We start from the raw sequence: 16,628 nt of genomic DNA on the forward strand, positions 1-16,628 counted from the left end.
TTATAGTCAACTAACTTTGTGAGGCAGCACTTTGTACCTTAATTTTAAGTTCAGTTTAAAGATGTCTATAATTATATTTTAGAAAAAAGTACAACTTGTAAAACCAACTTTGGCTTAAAGTAATGAGCTGAACAGAATTTGTTGACGAGATCGTCTGGGGGTCATAAAATAGTCCATGTGGTAGAGTTGTAGTCAGACATTCTTATGTTCTAAAATTAACTCTTTCTCGCTTTTCATTCCATCCATCCATCCATCCATCCATCCATCCATCCATCCATCCATCCATAGATCCACTCAACGAATATGTACTGAAAATACCTATTATATGGCAAAGCAGTGTAATAAGTGCTAGGGATACAAGTGGTGGGAAAAAAGATATGATTCTTTCTCTCCTGGAAGTTACAGTCTATTGGGGGAAAAAGGCAGGAAAAAAATAAACAAACACATATTATGCTATATGCTTTGAGGTAATTAAAAAACTGGTGTGATAGAGAGAAATAAAGACTTATGTTATAAAGAATTGTGATGGAGGATCTCTGAGATGGTGATATTTAAATTTAAGACCTTAAGGAAGAAATCATTTCTGCAAAAATGGAGAAAAGTATGCTTTAACGATTGTGACCTTGTTTCCGCATCTATATAATGAGATTTCTAATATTTTGAGCATTAAATATAAAGTGTCTAGCACATTACAGAAGCTCTCGATAGAAGTTAGCTCCTTTCACTTACTTCGGTGGCTACAAAAAGCTCAGGAAGTGGGCAAGCAGATGGTTTGAGGGAAATGGACAAGGTAAACCCCAAAACCACAGTGGTGCCACATTTCTCTTTTGCTTTGTGATAAATATGGATGATGCCAGCAAGGCACAGCAGCAAGGGCTCCGAACCATGGTTGCTTTTAACTGGCAGGGGTTGGGGGTACATTCTTGGAGCGGTATTGAAATAGAAACTGTTGCTAATGATGAACCTCCTCTACAGTATACTAATTATGAAGTTTAGTGAATGGATGGAATTGATACTTGAATTAAAAAAAAATTATCCCTAAATATGAGGCAGGAAGGATGATTATCAAGCTCCAAAGTGGCTACAGAGATCCCTTTCAATTGATACTATGTATTAGGATCCTAATTAGAAAAAATAATTTACTGCTAGATATGACAAGATGGTGCTTTTATAGTTGGAAGTAAAGTAATAAATAGACATTTTCAAAATTTTCAAAATTTCTCCTAACCTTGTGTAAACCACTGTTTGGGAAAGAACCGTTGGCAGAAGCTGCTTACCTCCAACTCCTTAGAAGGAATTCCTTGATCCAGTAAACCCCGCATCATTCGAATGACTGATTTCAACTTGGTACCAGTGTATTTACCAGAGGGAAGCACTTTGACGATGGGGAGTGCAGCAAGCTCCTCATGTGTCAGAAGGGGATGATCTAACAAGAAGACAGTAGTTGATTAAAAAAAAAAAATCCAATCCCCTCGCAAACTGATTTAGCCATTAAGGGAACTAATTTGAACCTATTCTCACCTCATCTGTTTTTAAAACAGTGAAAGTCTTTAGAATTAATAAGGTAATAGAATTGATAGGCAGGCAGATAAGTATAATCAATACAGGAAGATCTTGGCCACAGCAAAGCCCTGTACCCAGCTTTCAAGGAAATACCTCATTGTTCAGAAGTCTTTCTCTTGGGTTTCATTTACTTACATTTTCTAAAGGAGTTTAAATTGTTTCTTTTTGTTTCTCTTCACTCTAATGGCACTGTTTTCTTGATGAAAATGCATCTGATTCTGCTATTACTTTGCATTTAAATTAGCTTCCAAGTACATAGGGAATAGATGAAGGGAGATGCTTCAAAAATTCTTTACAATGGGAGAATGCACTGGGAATACTGATCTTTCTTCTGGACACCCACCTTTGGTGCTCAGTGCCAGTATCTCTGGCATTTGATAGTTTTCTCTATGCAAATGAAACCCTTGGGATCTTCAGGAGGTTATCAAACAAGTCATATTAGTGTCTTAGAAGATATACATGTCTAATTTATTATCTGCTTATAATAGAAAGCAACTTTATCCTGGACAAGAGTAGAAGGAGAGATATCTTGTTATAGTCTGCACAAATGTAGCTTTAATTATATCAGTCAGTTGATTAAAGTATTTTGATGATGTAGCTACTATTTAGGCAACAATAATGTTAGGCCCTGTGGGAGATACAAAGCTGTACAAGGTACCTCAAGAAGCTTAACATCTGGCTGGGGCAAAGGCTAGTTGTGAGTGCAAAATTCACTCATATAAAATAACTGTAAATTTTTTCACAGCCCAGTGTGAATGTGACAGGAGCTTGGAGGCTAGACAGAGGTGAGCATGGACAACAGGGGTTGACAAGAGCATTGCCAGAGACAACAGTCTATCTTAATCCAAAAAGTGTTAATTCCACATCTTTAATTTCTTTTAATAATGAAGACTTCAAATTACAGAACCATGTTCTTTCATTGCATAGGTTTAATGTTTCCTTATATGGAAAAGAGACATGAAACACTAGATAGGACTTCGTTTTATTACTGGCTCAGTTATAAAATGAGAGAGGCAATCACAGGGAAGACAGACTGACTGACTCTTGGTCTTAAAAAAATGAGGTTGAAATTCAAGGGTAAAAGACAGTTTCCTGTCTTTTGAACTATTCTACCCATTTTTCTATAAATAAAATGGGTGCCTTGACTTCTCATTCCAGAATGGTAAATTTGTAACTTCGTGTTTCCATTTAAAGTATTTATACATTTATTTGCCATGTTTTATCCAAGCCACTGAGAATTTTAGCCTATAACTGTGCAAACATCTGGTTAGATAAATGGATGTTGCTTTTTGTCTATGTGATTTGACTTTACGTATAGAACCAAATAAAGTACACATATGGTGAAATAACATATCCATATATTCTGAAAATTACAATTTTTAACAATTTTTTTCTCTATCCATTGTTTTTGATGAAAAAATTGCTAATAAAATTCTTGCCTTTAATGGAATCTTCGTGGTTTGTTGTCTCTGTTGGCAATTCGTCACTTCCCCATGTTATTTCATAATCATCAGTCTTCCTTTCTTGTGACTTTTGAGTTAAGCTATGAAAACAAAACACATTTGTAATATTTTCTTCAGTTTTATCCTAAAGTAATTTTAAATATATGTCATTGAACTACTTATTTCCTTTACAATTATTACGATATCTTAAAATAGATGATCTGATTAAAAAACCTCCCAAATCGACAATTCTTAACATTTATTGGCAGATGTAAATTAAACTCAGGTCTGGAATTGTTTGTTATAGTTTGAAATTTATCTTCAAACAAATCTCAAGTCTTTGAACCTTAGACTGGAGGAGTCCTCTTGGGGATGAAGAAGCTGGTGGTTTGTTTCCATCTTTCAACATGGTTACAAATTGTGTCAGTACAGCTGTTTCTTTTTTTTTTTTCTACGATTACTGGCAGCTGACCCAGATATTTGCTAATCTTTTAAGTATAAAATGGTATGCATTTCTATATTAATATGTACCCCCTTGTCTAACTTTAGTTAGTGAAAAATTCACTGTTAATTTGCTTTTCAGGAAAATGCAAATAGCTCCCTTCGGCTGTTTGGTTATCATCTAATTTGAAGTAAAATTTATGTTCAACCACTTAGTTGGTCAACAATATATATAACTTTTCTTGATCCACTGTTTTAGTATTACAAAACAATTTTATTTCATATTAAAAGCTGTTTTAAAAAAATTGGTGGAGTTTGAAAATGTTTCTTCTTTGATTTTATTTTCTTATTAAAGAAAAACATTTGTACAATATAGAAAAATAGAGAAAGAGAAAAATAAGTTACCTATAATCCTACCAGGAGAAGATAATCACTATCACTATTGTTGGCACATTTCCTTTTAGACTTTTCTTCCGTTTTTTTCCCATGCTCAAAGGAATACTGCTTTTTCGGAGCAATGTTATAACAAACACACTGTCACATGTCACTAGAACCTCATTGTGACAATATTTTAAAAACATTCTTAATATTCAGTCGTACTTCATAATTTACTCAACAATTCTCATTTTATTGGTAAAGAAAAATAATTTTAAAATCAACATCTAAATGAAAATCTTCAGAGCACTTAAAAGTGAATAGAATTGTTTAAATACTTTAAAAATGATTTTCTTACCTTTCTCTTTTTACTTTTTCTTCACAATATTCTTCACAGCCATTCATTTTGGTAGACTATAATAAAGAGAAATACGAGAAATCGAAATCGAATTAACCTATTATAAAAAAAAAAATCAGACTACCTCATAGTGTTTAATTTTCTCCTGTAAATTATTCCCTATATATACTGTTATTATTGATCTTCATATTACAAATATACATATGACATTCAGTTAACACATGCCAAACTGTGGCTGAGGCCTCTTTGGAGGCCCAAGAGTTTTTGTTGGTTCTACTTATTTATGACCTCAATTTTAAAATCTGAAAAATGGGCTCACCACAAAAATCTTGGTAATTTCCAATGTGTTTAAATTATCCCACCCTTTTATTGTTAAAGAGAGGGGTCTCTCCATAGGAAACACAGATCAATCAGCTCATACTTTACCTGAGCAAATACTTCAGAAGCAGTTTGATACAATTAGAAAAAGATGCCAAGTTGCATTCTTACATGGATAATAAATCTTACATTTTAAATCTTTATTGGGACAATTTCTTAATAAATGGGAAATTCCTTTCAAGACTCTGAATTATCTGGCCTCTGTCTACCATCCATCTGGTTCTACTCCCTGCTTCATTTACTACGTTTTAATCCCACAGGTCTTTCTTTTAGTTCTTCAAAATTGCTCATCTCTTTTCAACACGAAGCTCTGCCAATGGAAGGTACTTTTTCTTTATTCTATATAAGTGTCTTTTCCTTCTGAGACTATTCCTTAAATACTGGACGTAAGTAGGTCTCCTTGGTCTCTCTTTTGGACCAATTTTTTTTTTTTAAACTTCATAAACCAAATCACAACTAGTAATTGCATGTTTATCTGTGTGTTCATTTGATCATTCTCTTTTCCTTTCCATTAGATCGTAAGCTCCATAAGGGCAAGAATCCTGTCTGCTTACCATTATGGGCCCATATATACTTAAGCTTAAGCCAAAGAAGGTTGTCTCACTTATTTGATAAAAATATAAAAAAACTTTAATATGACCTTTCAGTTATAGACTTTGTAGATTTAAAAAGTACCTATAATTAAGTTATCCTGATATCAACTTCAGCTTATTTGAGAGAAATGCAGAACTTCTATGGAGGAAGAAAAAAAATAGGTTGTTTTTATCCATTGACAACTAAAAAGAAGCCTCATAGACCTTATCTGTTTTTAGAAGCTGATAATTTTTGTCTAGGTTAAATTTTTTCTCCAAGTAAAGCCATTTGGATTTTTGATTTCCCATCGTAATCCTGGTCTAAGAATCTACTACGTATTCAAAGATTTCAAAAAGTATAAAGCCTTTTATGAGTCAAGTACTATTATTCACATTAAAATGGTGAGATAAAGCCCAATGGGGAAAAAAAAACAACTATAGTGATAGTTGTATTAACCAATTTCCCGCTATTTTTGCAATGTTCACCTGTGTATGGAGTGAGATTCGGTTAAGGAGACTGACCTTCAGTCTCTCCTCTCATTTTGGATTGTAGGCTCCTTGGAAGGGGAGATAGCTGTAATATTGTCTCAAGGAAAAGATTTAAGATTTTTATGGTCAGTTAATTTGAAAGTTAGTTTGCTCAAAGAATCCAGATCCAGCAACTTGGAACAGTAGTGGAGATATCTATCACCTAGATCCAGGACCAGCTGCATAATTTACAGTGCCCAGTGTCAAATGAAATTATGGTATCTCTTGTTAAAAATTATTTAAAATTTCAAGATGATGATGGCACAACATTAATTTATAAATATGTGTGAAGCTCTTCTAGGCATTGGCCTGGATCCTACAGTCAAGCATGATCACCTTCTAGGTGATGGGAAGCCACTGAAATTTTGTATTGTTATTTGATTAAAAGTTAAAAACATTTAAAAATAATAACCAGAGTTAAAAATAACAATGACACCATGTCTTGGATGACATGCCTTTCTTCTCTTCATCACAGCTCCTTTGACTTCATGGAAAAGTGTTTCTACCTCTCAGGAAAGTCATCTGCCTAGAGATGTGGAAAGACCAAATTCCTTGGCATGGGATATAAGCCACTTCATGAACTCATTACCGCCTATCTCTTCATCCCTAATTTCAATACACCATGTAATACCCTACTTTCAATGATTTAGTGCCCTGAATGTTCCAGGCTGACCCAGACCTTCATGCCTTTGCCAAGCAGCTCCTCAGTACGGAATGCTCTTTCCCATCTTATCTTACTTACTGAATATTTCTAAAATGCTAAGTCTCTGGGAAGCTTTAATAACCATATCCACCTACTTCTGTGTAGACAATATCATTCCCCAATTCTTTATAACCCTCTCTGAACTCCATATAAATATTTATCAGGACATGTTTTTACTACAGTTTTAAAAATTACATTTACTTATTTACGTGCGTACATGTCTCAAATTGAGTACACTAGACAGGACAAGCAAATTTAGTCCAGAAACCCTGACATCCTTTCTTACACTGTAATCTCCAGCATAATCGGAATCAAACAAGTTCAGCAACAGCTAAGTGAATAGTTTTGAAACTTTAGAACAAAATTTACAATAATATATATGACCAAAATTTATTCTTTCATTCGTAAATAAGACACAGACATTGGCCTGAAGTACTTCTCTAAGAGGTAGTCAAATGTTGAGACAGTTACAATAGAGTGACAAATATGATGACGATGCACAAATGGTTATCAGAGGGATAATCTTTTTTTTTTCCTAAAAAGACATTTCCGTACTTTTTTTTTTTTTATAATACCAATGGTTAGCAGTTTAACTTTTAGCCTATGATAAACTTTCAGGATTATGCAATATACTGTTAAGAACTAATTCAGTAAATAACCTATAATTCAGCCTGGATGATCCCTAAGTGACACACTTACAAAAACCTGAATATTTTCAGAAGTTCTAAGGAACTCTTAAAACTACTTGAATGTAGGCAATATTCTAGAAATGTAAGATGAAACAGAAAATTTTTTTCCAGAATACTGGCTGTCTTTCTTTCAGCTATGGAGAGTAATCTTATTTGTCTCTTTTGAATGTCTGCTTATGAAAATAATTTCCAATGTGATTTTAACATTTAGAGTTTGATAAAAATGAAACATTTTCATGTTTGTATCTCAGTAGTTTGTTTCTACTTTTCCTAAATTTGTTTATTTTCTCCGTTTTACTTACCAATTAGTCAAAATCGCTTCTAAAGCAGAAGTCCCATCAATTCAAGTGCGAATTTATTATTTTTAAGGATGAACTGGCCCAGACTATTTGGTCTTAAGAATCTTGGATTCTCAAGGCACAAATGTGTGGGATCTATCTGCACTTTGGTGTTAGGACAACTTATACATTACGTCCAAATAACCTATAGGAAAGTTCTCCCTCCACAAAACTAAATTTTCAGATTTTTCCTGGATATTTTTACATCTCAATTCTTCCATGGGAACTTTAGAATGATTTTACCAACCCATTCTGCCTCTCATTAAAAAAAAGGTCAAAATATTTTATGGGATCATATTTAATTTATGGGTAATCTATAAAGAATTTAAATTTTAAATTTTTCTATCAAAGAACAAATAATATTTTTAATACTTCTTTTGTGCTTCTTTGTCGAGTTTTCATAATATAAATCTTATACATTTTTGGTTAAATTTATGCTAGAGCCTCTATTTGTTTTGTAAATATGGTGAATGATATTTTATTTAATTATATTTTATAATTGGTTAAAGCAAAGACTGTTATAGACTGAATTGTGTCCCCACAAAATTCATAGATTGAAGCCCTAACTTCTAATGTGACTATATTTAGAGAAAAGGCCTTTATGGAAGTAATTAAGGCTAAGGAAGTTTATCGGGATGGGACTCTAATCCAAAAGGACTGGTGTCCTTAGGAGAAGAGGAAGAGACACCAGGAGTGTGTGAACATAGGGGAATGGCCATGTGAGGACACAGCAAGAAGGTGGGCATCTGTAAACCAGGGAGAGAGGTCTCACAAAAGTCCAACCTTGCTGGCACTTTGATATTGGACTTCGGGTCTCTGGAACAGTGAGAAAATACATTTCTGTTTTTTAAGATATCCAGTTTGTGGTATTTTGTTATAGCAGCCCAAGAAAAATAGGGCAGACTTAAAACTCAAATGCCTGCAGGAATCAGACAAATAATTAAAACCTTTGAAATACCAGGGTTGGAAAACAGGAAATGATGGAGTCTGTGGAGAAGTGGTTATAGCATGCAAATCACTGAAATTTTATAAAATTAATTGTCTTACAAATTCTGAGAGTTTATAAAAACATAGAAATCTTTTTTGTAGTTTTGTTTATAATAAATACAAAATTTAAATTCATTAATAGCCAGTTTAATAAATTATAGTATATCTGTGCAATAAAATTATAGGAAGGCACTAGAAAATATGAGGCCGATTTTTATGTACTCATGTGGAAAGAGGGTAATGATCGACTGTAAAGTGAGAACCAAATTTAGAACTATGTGATAAAGTTTATATTTAAAAAATCACATATGTATATGAATATCTGTTTTCCTATGCATAACAAGAGGGTAAAAACCAAAATCTTAACAATACTTACACCTCAGATGAAGACGAGGAATGGGTAAAAAAAGAAACTTGCATTTTTAGATGATTCTGTTTGAAATATTTTTTACAATGAGGTTGTAATATTTTCATATAAAAAAATCAATTTGAATGAAACTTTTGCTCTAAATTTGTTATTATAGCTCAGTATAAATGAGAATCTATATTATGTTAGCAAGCTTTTTTTCTTAAAAGGCATTGGATATGACATTTTTGAAATGGCGATTAAAGATTTTTATTTATTCTCTTAATTAAAAGAGCCTTCAGAACATACATTTTAAGGGACACCTTAAATATTATTAAGAAAAACATACTTAAAGTTAGTATGACTTGAAATGTTCAGAAAACTTTTTTCAAAGAGCTTATTGTTGTTATAATTATTAATATTCTGATAGTATGAAAGAACAATATCTTGGGTAAAACCACTACAGTATAATGCATTTTGAGATATTCGATATTTGTGTAATCACTTTTTTAGATTAATAAATACATATTCAACAGATATAAGCTTTCTTGTATTTATACACATTAATTATTTATAACTGTTTAATGAACATAATCATGTGTGTATGAGATTATGAGTAGGAAGAACACTCAAGGATAAATGCCAAGTTTTCAACCTAGGTTAGGTATTATTAACTGGAATGGGATCTGGGAATTCCCAACTTTAACTTGGTGTAAAAATAATAAGGTACAAAAAAAAAAAATCAGTTTTTTTTGGACACCTTTCTTGAATAAAAACTTTCACCAATAGAAATTAAAAGATTTAAAGGCAAGTTCTTTCTCCAAAATGAGTAAATGACATCAGTTCTAATTCTTACTGAGGTTACTAACCAGCCATCAGGATATTATCTTTAACTCATGTTTAGGAGGAAAATTGGGATAGAGAGAGGTTAAGGCCTCAGCAAAGAAAGCAAGTTTTCAGGTAAGGAGATACATAATTCTAACAAGATACATCCTGGAGTGTTTATTTAGGTATTATCTTTACCTCTGTATAATCTTCAGGTAAAGGTGATCCATCACAGTCTGTATCTTCTGCTCTCTCTTCAGATAACTTCCCATTGGTTTTCAGTGCACCTGGGAGAATGATGAAGAGGCCAAGAGGAGTTAAAATGCTCCCTCGGAGCCTTCTTGTTGTACTCCTTAGTGTACCATGTTAATGGTTCTAGTTCATCTACCTGGAACACAGGCATCTCCTGCTGCATTATTTTTGTTTAAAAGATTCTGGGCTTCCTCATCCACAACATCCAGCAGAGACTGGATAACTTCGGCTTCTTGAGGATCATCATAAATATCATCTTCTTGTACATCAGATTCTTGAAAAATAGTAATTTATATAGGGTTTTACTTTAAAAATATTGATATAAGAAAAGGACGATATGTCGAATAGAATATACCAGGTCTTTCAAAGTTTAAGCAACCACTTTGAAAAGTAGCCATGACTGGACAAGTAGTTTACACTAATGAGGCCTCGTCATTTTTAGTTCTAGAGCTACTCTGGCTGCTATATGACAAAAAACAAAACAAAACAAAACAAACAAACAAACAAAAAAACCACAAATACAACTTAAAAAGAATAAACCAAAATCAATGTCTGTGATACATCTTTATATGAGACATTAATAATTAATGCTTATTTTCCGAAGTTAATCTCAAATTATTAATTCATCTAAAGACTCAACTAAACAGATTATGTTACAAAGGTTAAGATTATAATGGGGCAGCCCAAACATCCACCTTCACTCTGTCCCATTTTCAAATTACCAGATAGCCTGTGAATTGCTCCTTCAAAGAACACAAGAAACACTATCAAACAAAACAGGTATCTATCTTTTCAATCATTTAAAAATAGTTTTAACCCTAGAGACGAGAATGAATACAGGGCATTTGTATAGTAATACAGCTAATAACAATGAATTTTACATTGTCCTTTTATTTCTTTGAACAATGATAATTCTTTCTAAAACTATAGGAACATGTAAGGCAAATAAGAGTGGATACCTAATAATTCTTTCTTACCTAAGTTATCAGGACATTTAGAACAACTAGGTGACTGATTTGGAAAACTACCTTTGGACAGAATCAAATTTGCTGATCCCTTCATTTGATGAGTAGAGCATTTTCCTTCAGGGTACAAAACTTCAATTATTTCTTCCCCATTAGCCTATAGTACAAAACCAAAGAAAATCATTAGTTTACTATTTTATTAATTTCTAGGATTAGGCAGGGACTTCACATTGCCCCTCTATGTCCTTTTCTTTCTTTCTTAGTACAAAATCCATTTTACATTTCTCCACCTTTGATATGTTTCTAGAAAATACCAGTGCAATGAGAACAGAACTTTCTATTCAAATATGTCTGAAAACCCCAGATTAAACGTTAAATCAATATTTTTATTCTAAGAATTCTTACAATGCTTACTAATATAAAATCTGAGTTGTCAAAAGAGAAATATATTACGTAGTATTTCCTAAACTTACTCAACTGCAGAAATCTCTTTTTTGAGGCATATTTTATAGGACTCGTCTTCCATTGAACTTTTTAGAAAAGTTTAATAGGACTACTATACTTAGAAGTTGAGAGAAAGAAGGAAAAACTATTTATGAAGCTGTTACATGGACATAAATTCCAGTTTAGCAAACTGATCAACTATTAGGTATAAAGATTTTCAACTCTAGTCTAAATATAAATTTAAGAAAAATGACAGTGGATTCATAACTATAAAATAATTATGACATAGAATATAACTTTCTAATTCAATGGTAAATTTTGATGTATTTCATGGTTCAGAGCCTACTGAAAGAAAAATGATTTGGGCAAAAATGCAAAATTAAATGATTAGAACAAATTTTAAAAAACTTATATACAAATAAAAGATTTTTGCTCTGAAGATTTATTAAGATAAAAAGTAGACAGTAGATGTAACAATTATTTTTTCACAAATAGTGGTTACAGAATGTCAAAAACTTTCAGTGTATTGTGAAAATTCCAATCCTTATGAGAAATTCATAATACAGACAGTCTTCAAAGACAGAATACTGTTTGAGCGACTTCCTGGAAGATTTTACTCCAACAAAAATATGTTTGCGACCATGAATAACGAAAGCCTTAGTTTCTAGAGTTTTACATTAATTTAAAAAGAAACTCTACTCTTCTCCCTTTCAACAACATGTAGATATTTAAAAAGAAAATAAGCACTATATAGCACGGCCAACACTGAAAACACATGAAAATTCAGTAGCTTCAGCTCCGTGAAATTGAGGGCCTTGTGAATAAACAGAGAATAGTGAGTATTGCTGTATCTCAACCCACAAACATACAAATACTAAGGATTTCTATTGTTGTGTCCAAATCATTTCTGCCTAACAATTCTTCTGCTGCAATATCTTTTCAGGACTTGCTAAACCATGTCACCAGTTTGAGATAACAGTGAGATGAAGGGCATAGAATTTTGAGCTTCTGGTCACTAAATTCATTTTCTCTTCTTATACTAAATCCAGCTCATGTCCAGAAATGTTGTTGAGATGATAAGATTTTCAGATTACTGGGAGAGCAATGCCTCAGCTCTGGAAATTACATGGAAAAACATTCAAATAGTGAGGTTCAGAATAGATTGTATGGGGAGTGTGTGGGATTAAACAATCCTACAAAATGAAGATCCAGCTATGATCATTTTAGAATGTACATTACATGCCAAAAGAAAATCATAAAACAAAATGTTAGCCAAACAAATGGGTACACATGTAGCCTCAAAAAAAGAGCCTTAAGTAGAATTTAGTTTTGCATTAAAACAGTTTTCTTAAATCATCCTCTGATTTTCTGTGCTAATCTTGATTTAAATTCTTTCATTTTATTATGTGGTAAAGCATTTTCTATGTTTTTCAATACAGCAGGTAAGCTTAATCCTTTTGCTACTACTGTTTTTCCTCACTAGTATCAGAGATTTGTCATTTGAGAGTCACTGCTGGTCAGCATCAACCCAAAGGACTAATTATACTCTTAATTACATTCTTTTCTTCTGGGTATCTAAGAAACATCCAAAGAATTGTGCACATTAATAAAAAATTCCAGCACTAATGCTATCTACTTAAGTAATTAGCTTATTTAAGAGCTGAGTATGTGCCAAATGAAGTAAGGTTACTTGGGTGTGGGCTGTACACTGTGTGGTTTACTTAGCAAGGCCTATTAGTTTGCTAAAATATATTCCTACTATCAACACATATATCTAAAAAAGGCATATATTTAAATGTGAAATCAGTTTGATCCCAAACATGAATGAGCTGGTTATTTAGATTAGGAAATAGGGCATGAAGAAGGCAGTCTTTTATTATTTACCTTGGAGAAGGAATTATTAGGAGTGAGGGCAGGCTTGCCACAAGGATCCACATTGTGATGACCTGAAAGGGAGAACATAGAAAGTAAGAGATGAGTCAGTCAGAGGCACATGAGGGACATTAAAATAACAGAAAAAAAACCACACTTCTGGATACTGAATATAAATTATTCCAACTGAATGGAGGCAACATCACAGGTGCTGAACTAGATTCAGTTTACTGCTTAAGAGAAGAGAGCAGAGTATCAATTTAACATAGTAAAATAAGTTTGGCTATAATGCGAAAAGACTTTTAATATATGTCTAAACTAAATGTTAATTTTAACTCTTAGCCATCAGTACAAAAATTCGTATATATTAAAATGAGATTATGTTTCCCTTACAGTTAAAAAGTTATATTTAAAGATAATCTGATTCATTAAATTACATTTTCAAGAGATTTTTGAAAGATATGGTAGAGTTTAGAAAAGTTAAAAAAAAAAAAACAAAGAAAAGAAAAAAGAAAAGAATACAGGTAAATGTATTCAAAGACTTCTATTTGAGAATGACCTAAAATTAATTCCATCTAGAAAGATAAAAGTTGAGATGGAATTTTAGAGATAAATTCCTATAATTATGTAGATGATGTTATAAAGAGCCCAAGAATGCCTTATAATGTTACTTCCAGGAGATATAACTGAATTTCTAGGAAAAATAATGAAAAAATATACAAATAAAAAACTACTGGTTCAAAAAAAATCTTATTAGAATAGTATAAAACACAATAGTTTATTGTTTGTAATCTCTTCCTCCTGTTCCCTGAACCTCTCCACCCTCTCTTTGTCTCCAGGGCAGCACTGATCTGTTTTCTGTCACTATAGATTAATTTGTATTTTCTGCAATTCTGAATAAATGGAGTAATACAGTATGAACTCTTTTTTGTCTGGCTTCTTTGACTCAGTTTATTTTAATTTTGTTGCTGCATGTATCAATAGACCATTCATTTTTATGGCTGTGTAGTATTCTGTTGTTTGGATGCATTACAATTTGTTTATTCATTCAATGGTTTTTGGATACTTGAGCAGTTTCCAATTATGGCTATTAAAAGAAAAGCTTCTAAAAACATTCCTGTACAAGTTTTTGTGTATGGAAAAATGCTTTCTTTTCTCTTGAGTGAACAAATAGGAGGAAAATGGTTGAATAATATGGTAAGTTATATGTTTACATTTTTAAGAAATTGTCAAAATGTTTTCCAAAATTGTCGCACCATTTCACATTCCCATCACTATGAGAGTTACTATTATTGATACCACATGATTTTCAAAGCTCATAAAAAAATTAGTTCTCTGGGAGTCAAGTCAGAGAACCCCATAAAGACAGATCACTGGGCAGCTTCTACAAAGCGGGGTAGGGCACAGCTACCTTCTTTAACTTTGACAGTTACAAATAGGAGTCTTTCCAGAGGTCACTGGAAAAATGCTCTCTGGATTGTTTTGTGAGATAGTTTGACTCTAATGTGGACTGGAACTATCAGAGAGCAGCAAGAAGGAGCCCTGAGGCATTCCAAATAACAACAGAGGAGGAGATCTGCTTTAGTCTTTGAAGATAATCGAACTACAACTGCAATCTTTGTGAGGTTTCTTTTTGTACTTTTGGTATTTAGATACTACTATCTGATATTTGGTATTCAGATACTACTATCTGATAACCTCAAAGTTTAGTTAGATATGAAGTACTGAATTTACTTTTTCAATACACTAATTTCAACTGCATTCCCCATGTCAAACATTTTTATTTTACATTAATACTAGACTAAAGCACTTATGAGAATGCTTAGTCCAGAATAAGCATTAACTTAACGTTAACTGCTGTCACAACTACTAATAGTACAATGTCTATTAATATGCTAGAAAGTAAGACACATACTTTGTTTACTCATTACCATATTCACAACGCCCAGAACAGTGGCCAGTACAGAAATTAGATACCTGTCTGAGTAAATTATTATGTGATAATCATAGCAATAACTTTCACATATATTGTTTTATTTATGCCTCATTATAATCTTACAAGGTAGATAATAATAATATTCTTATTTTACTGGCAGGAAATAAAGGCTTAGATATGGATCAAGTACTTTACTAAAGTCACACAGGATTTACACACTCAGATCTCTCTGGCTCTAAATCTCATGGTGCTCTATTTCCTATCATACACTAAATTTTAGAGATGCTTTTAATTTAAATGTACTTTTTTTTCCTTAGAGAGATCCTGTAAAACACTCTGGAAGGGCAATAAAAGCATTTTAGTGATAGTCTCCATATTTGCTTTTAGAAAAATAGAGTTACCTTCCATAACTACTTGTGTCATAAAACGAATGTATCCTTACCATTAGCTTTAGTTGATTCTGGAGTTGAAACAGCAGAACTCTTGGAACTAGGGACCACTGGATGACCATCTCTGTGTTGTAAAAAAATGAACAGGTGATTGAAAATTACTCAGGATGTTAGTGGAAATATCCTTCAAGCCATGTGTTAACTAGCCTCAGGGGTTTTATTTTGGATGGGCTTCAGGGGGTCTAGGCACACCCTAAAGCTGCAGACAAAATTATATCAGTCCTCATCTAAGTATTTTCTGGAAGGAGATATTCTTGACTCCAAAATGATTAAGAATCACTTCTTTACATGATTTTTCTTTGGGGTTCAGTTCAATACATCGCCATATTTCCATTCTCTTTTGTTCGTTTGTTTACTTTAACATTGGTAACATTCATGATCAGTAACTTAGTTCACTGTCACTCAGGTGAAAGTTCAAAGATAACTTATACGGTATACAGTACTGGGAGAGGCAATTCACCATGGGCCCTAAGCATCCCTGTGTACTCTTCTTGGTACCCCAGAAATGCAGAAATGCTTTTTATCTGGGCCAATTCTCAAGGCTATGTTTACAGTGAGCAAACTTGAGGGATGAGACAACCTCTCTTCCCAAACAAAAAGCAAGCTTTCTTACAGGTTGTCATAAAGGAGTGGGTTCCCAGGCTCTTTTAGTATTCTTCTCCTGTAATACAACCCACTACATGTGTAGGAATCCACTAGGCCCACATATGTCATCTCCATGGGACTTAGAGGATGTGCAGAACTGACACCAATACCACGATCATACCATTTGCATTGTCATTTGTAATAAAGTATTTTGTCTCTGATCCAGGAGTTTCATATCTTCTACTAGCATCCAAGAAACAATAACTGGCTAACTTATTAGCTTGCAAGTAGGGTAAACGGACAGACCCTTTACTGTTCCTGACATATAATTAGCACAAATATATACTCCTCCATTATTGTTACTCTATAGACATTAAAGACAGCAGATATATACAACAGTGGAGAGAGAACCTGAAGAAGAACAAGGGAGAAAGTAATTGATACTAATATATCTTTAGTGACTACAGAAAAGAGAGAAAGTAGAAAGAATAAAGAAAGTGATTTCAGGCCCAGGGTAAAGCATGCTCTACTGATTTTGAGGCAAAAAATCAATGTTACCCTAAAAAGTTTAATAAAAAAA

The 16,628-nt window shown here is 32.9% G+C and overlaps 1 protein-coding gene across 11 annotated transcripts in view; it reads right to left on the reverse strand.

Moving 5' to 3' along the window:
* PTPN13 (protein tyrosine phosphatase, non-receptor type 13) overlaps window positions 1-16,628 on the reverse strand; it is a 260,232-nt gene that overhangs the window by 10,870 nt on the left and 232,734 nt on the right. For 7 of the 11 annotated variants that reach the window (XM_015586042.2, XM_025043825.1, XM_015586045.2 and 4 more), the window contains 8 exons: window positions 15,457-15,527; window positions 13,091-13,152; window positions 10,775-10,919; window positions 9,934-10,071; window positions 9,744-9,832; window positions 4,180-4,235; window positions 3,003-3,106; window positions 1,278-1,426 (listed from right to left, as the gene is read on the reverse strand). In XM_015586042.2, the coding sequence (XP_015441528.1) occupies window positions 1,278-1,426; window positions 3,003-3,106; window positions 4,180-4,235; window positions 9,744-9,832; window positions 9,934-10,071; window positions 10,775-10,919; window positions 13,091-13,152; window positions 15,457-15,527 (814 nt within the window). The remainder of the gene's footprint in view (window positions 1-1,277; window positions 1,427-3,002; window positions 3,107-4,179; window positions 4,236-9,743; window positions 9,833-9,933; window positions 10,072-10,774; window positions 10,920-13,090; window positions 13,153-15,456; window positions 15,528-16,628) is intronic. The other 4 variants (XM_025043826.1, XM_006907572.3, XM_015586044.2 and 1 more) reach the window with 1 other exon arrangement.

Source organism: Pteropus alecto, unplaced genomic scaffold (genome assembly GCF_000325575.1).
Source record: "Pteropus alecto unplaced genomic scaffold, ASM32557v1 scaffold161, whole genome shotgun sequence".
NCBI classification, from domain to species: Eukaryota; Metazoa; Chordata; class Mammalia; order Chiroptera; family Pteropodidae; genus Pteropus; species Pteropus alecto.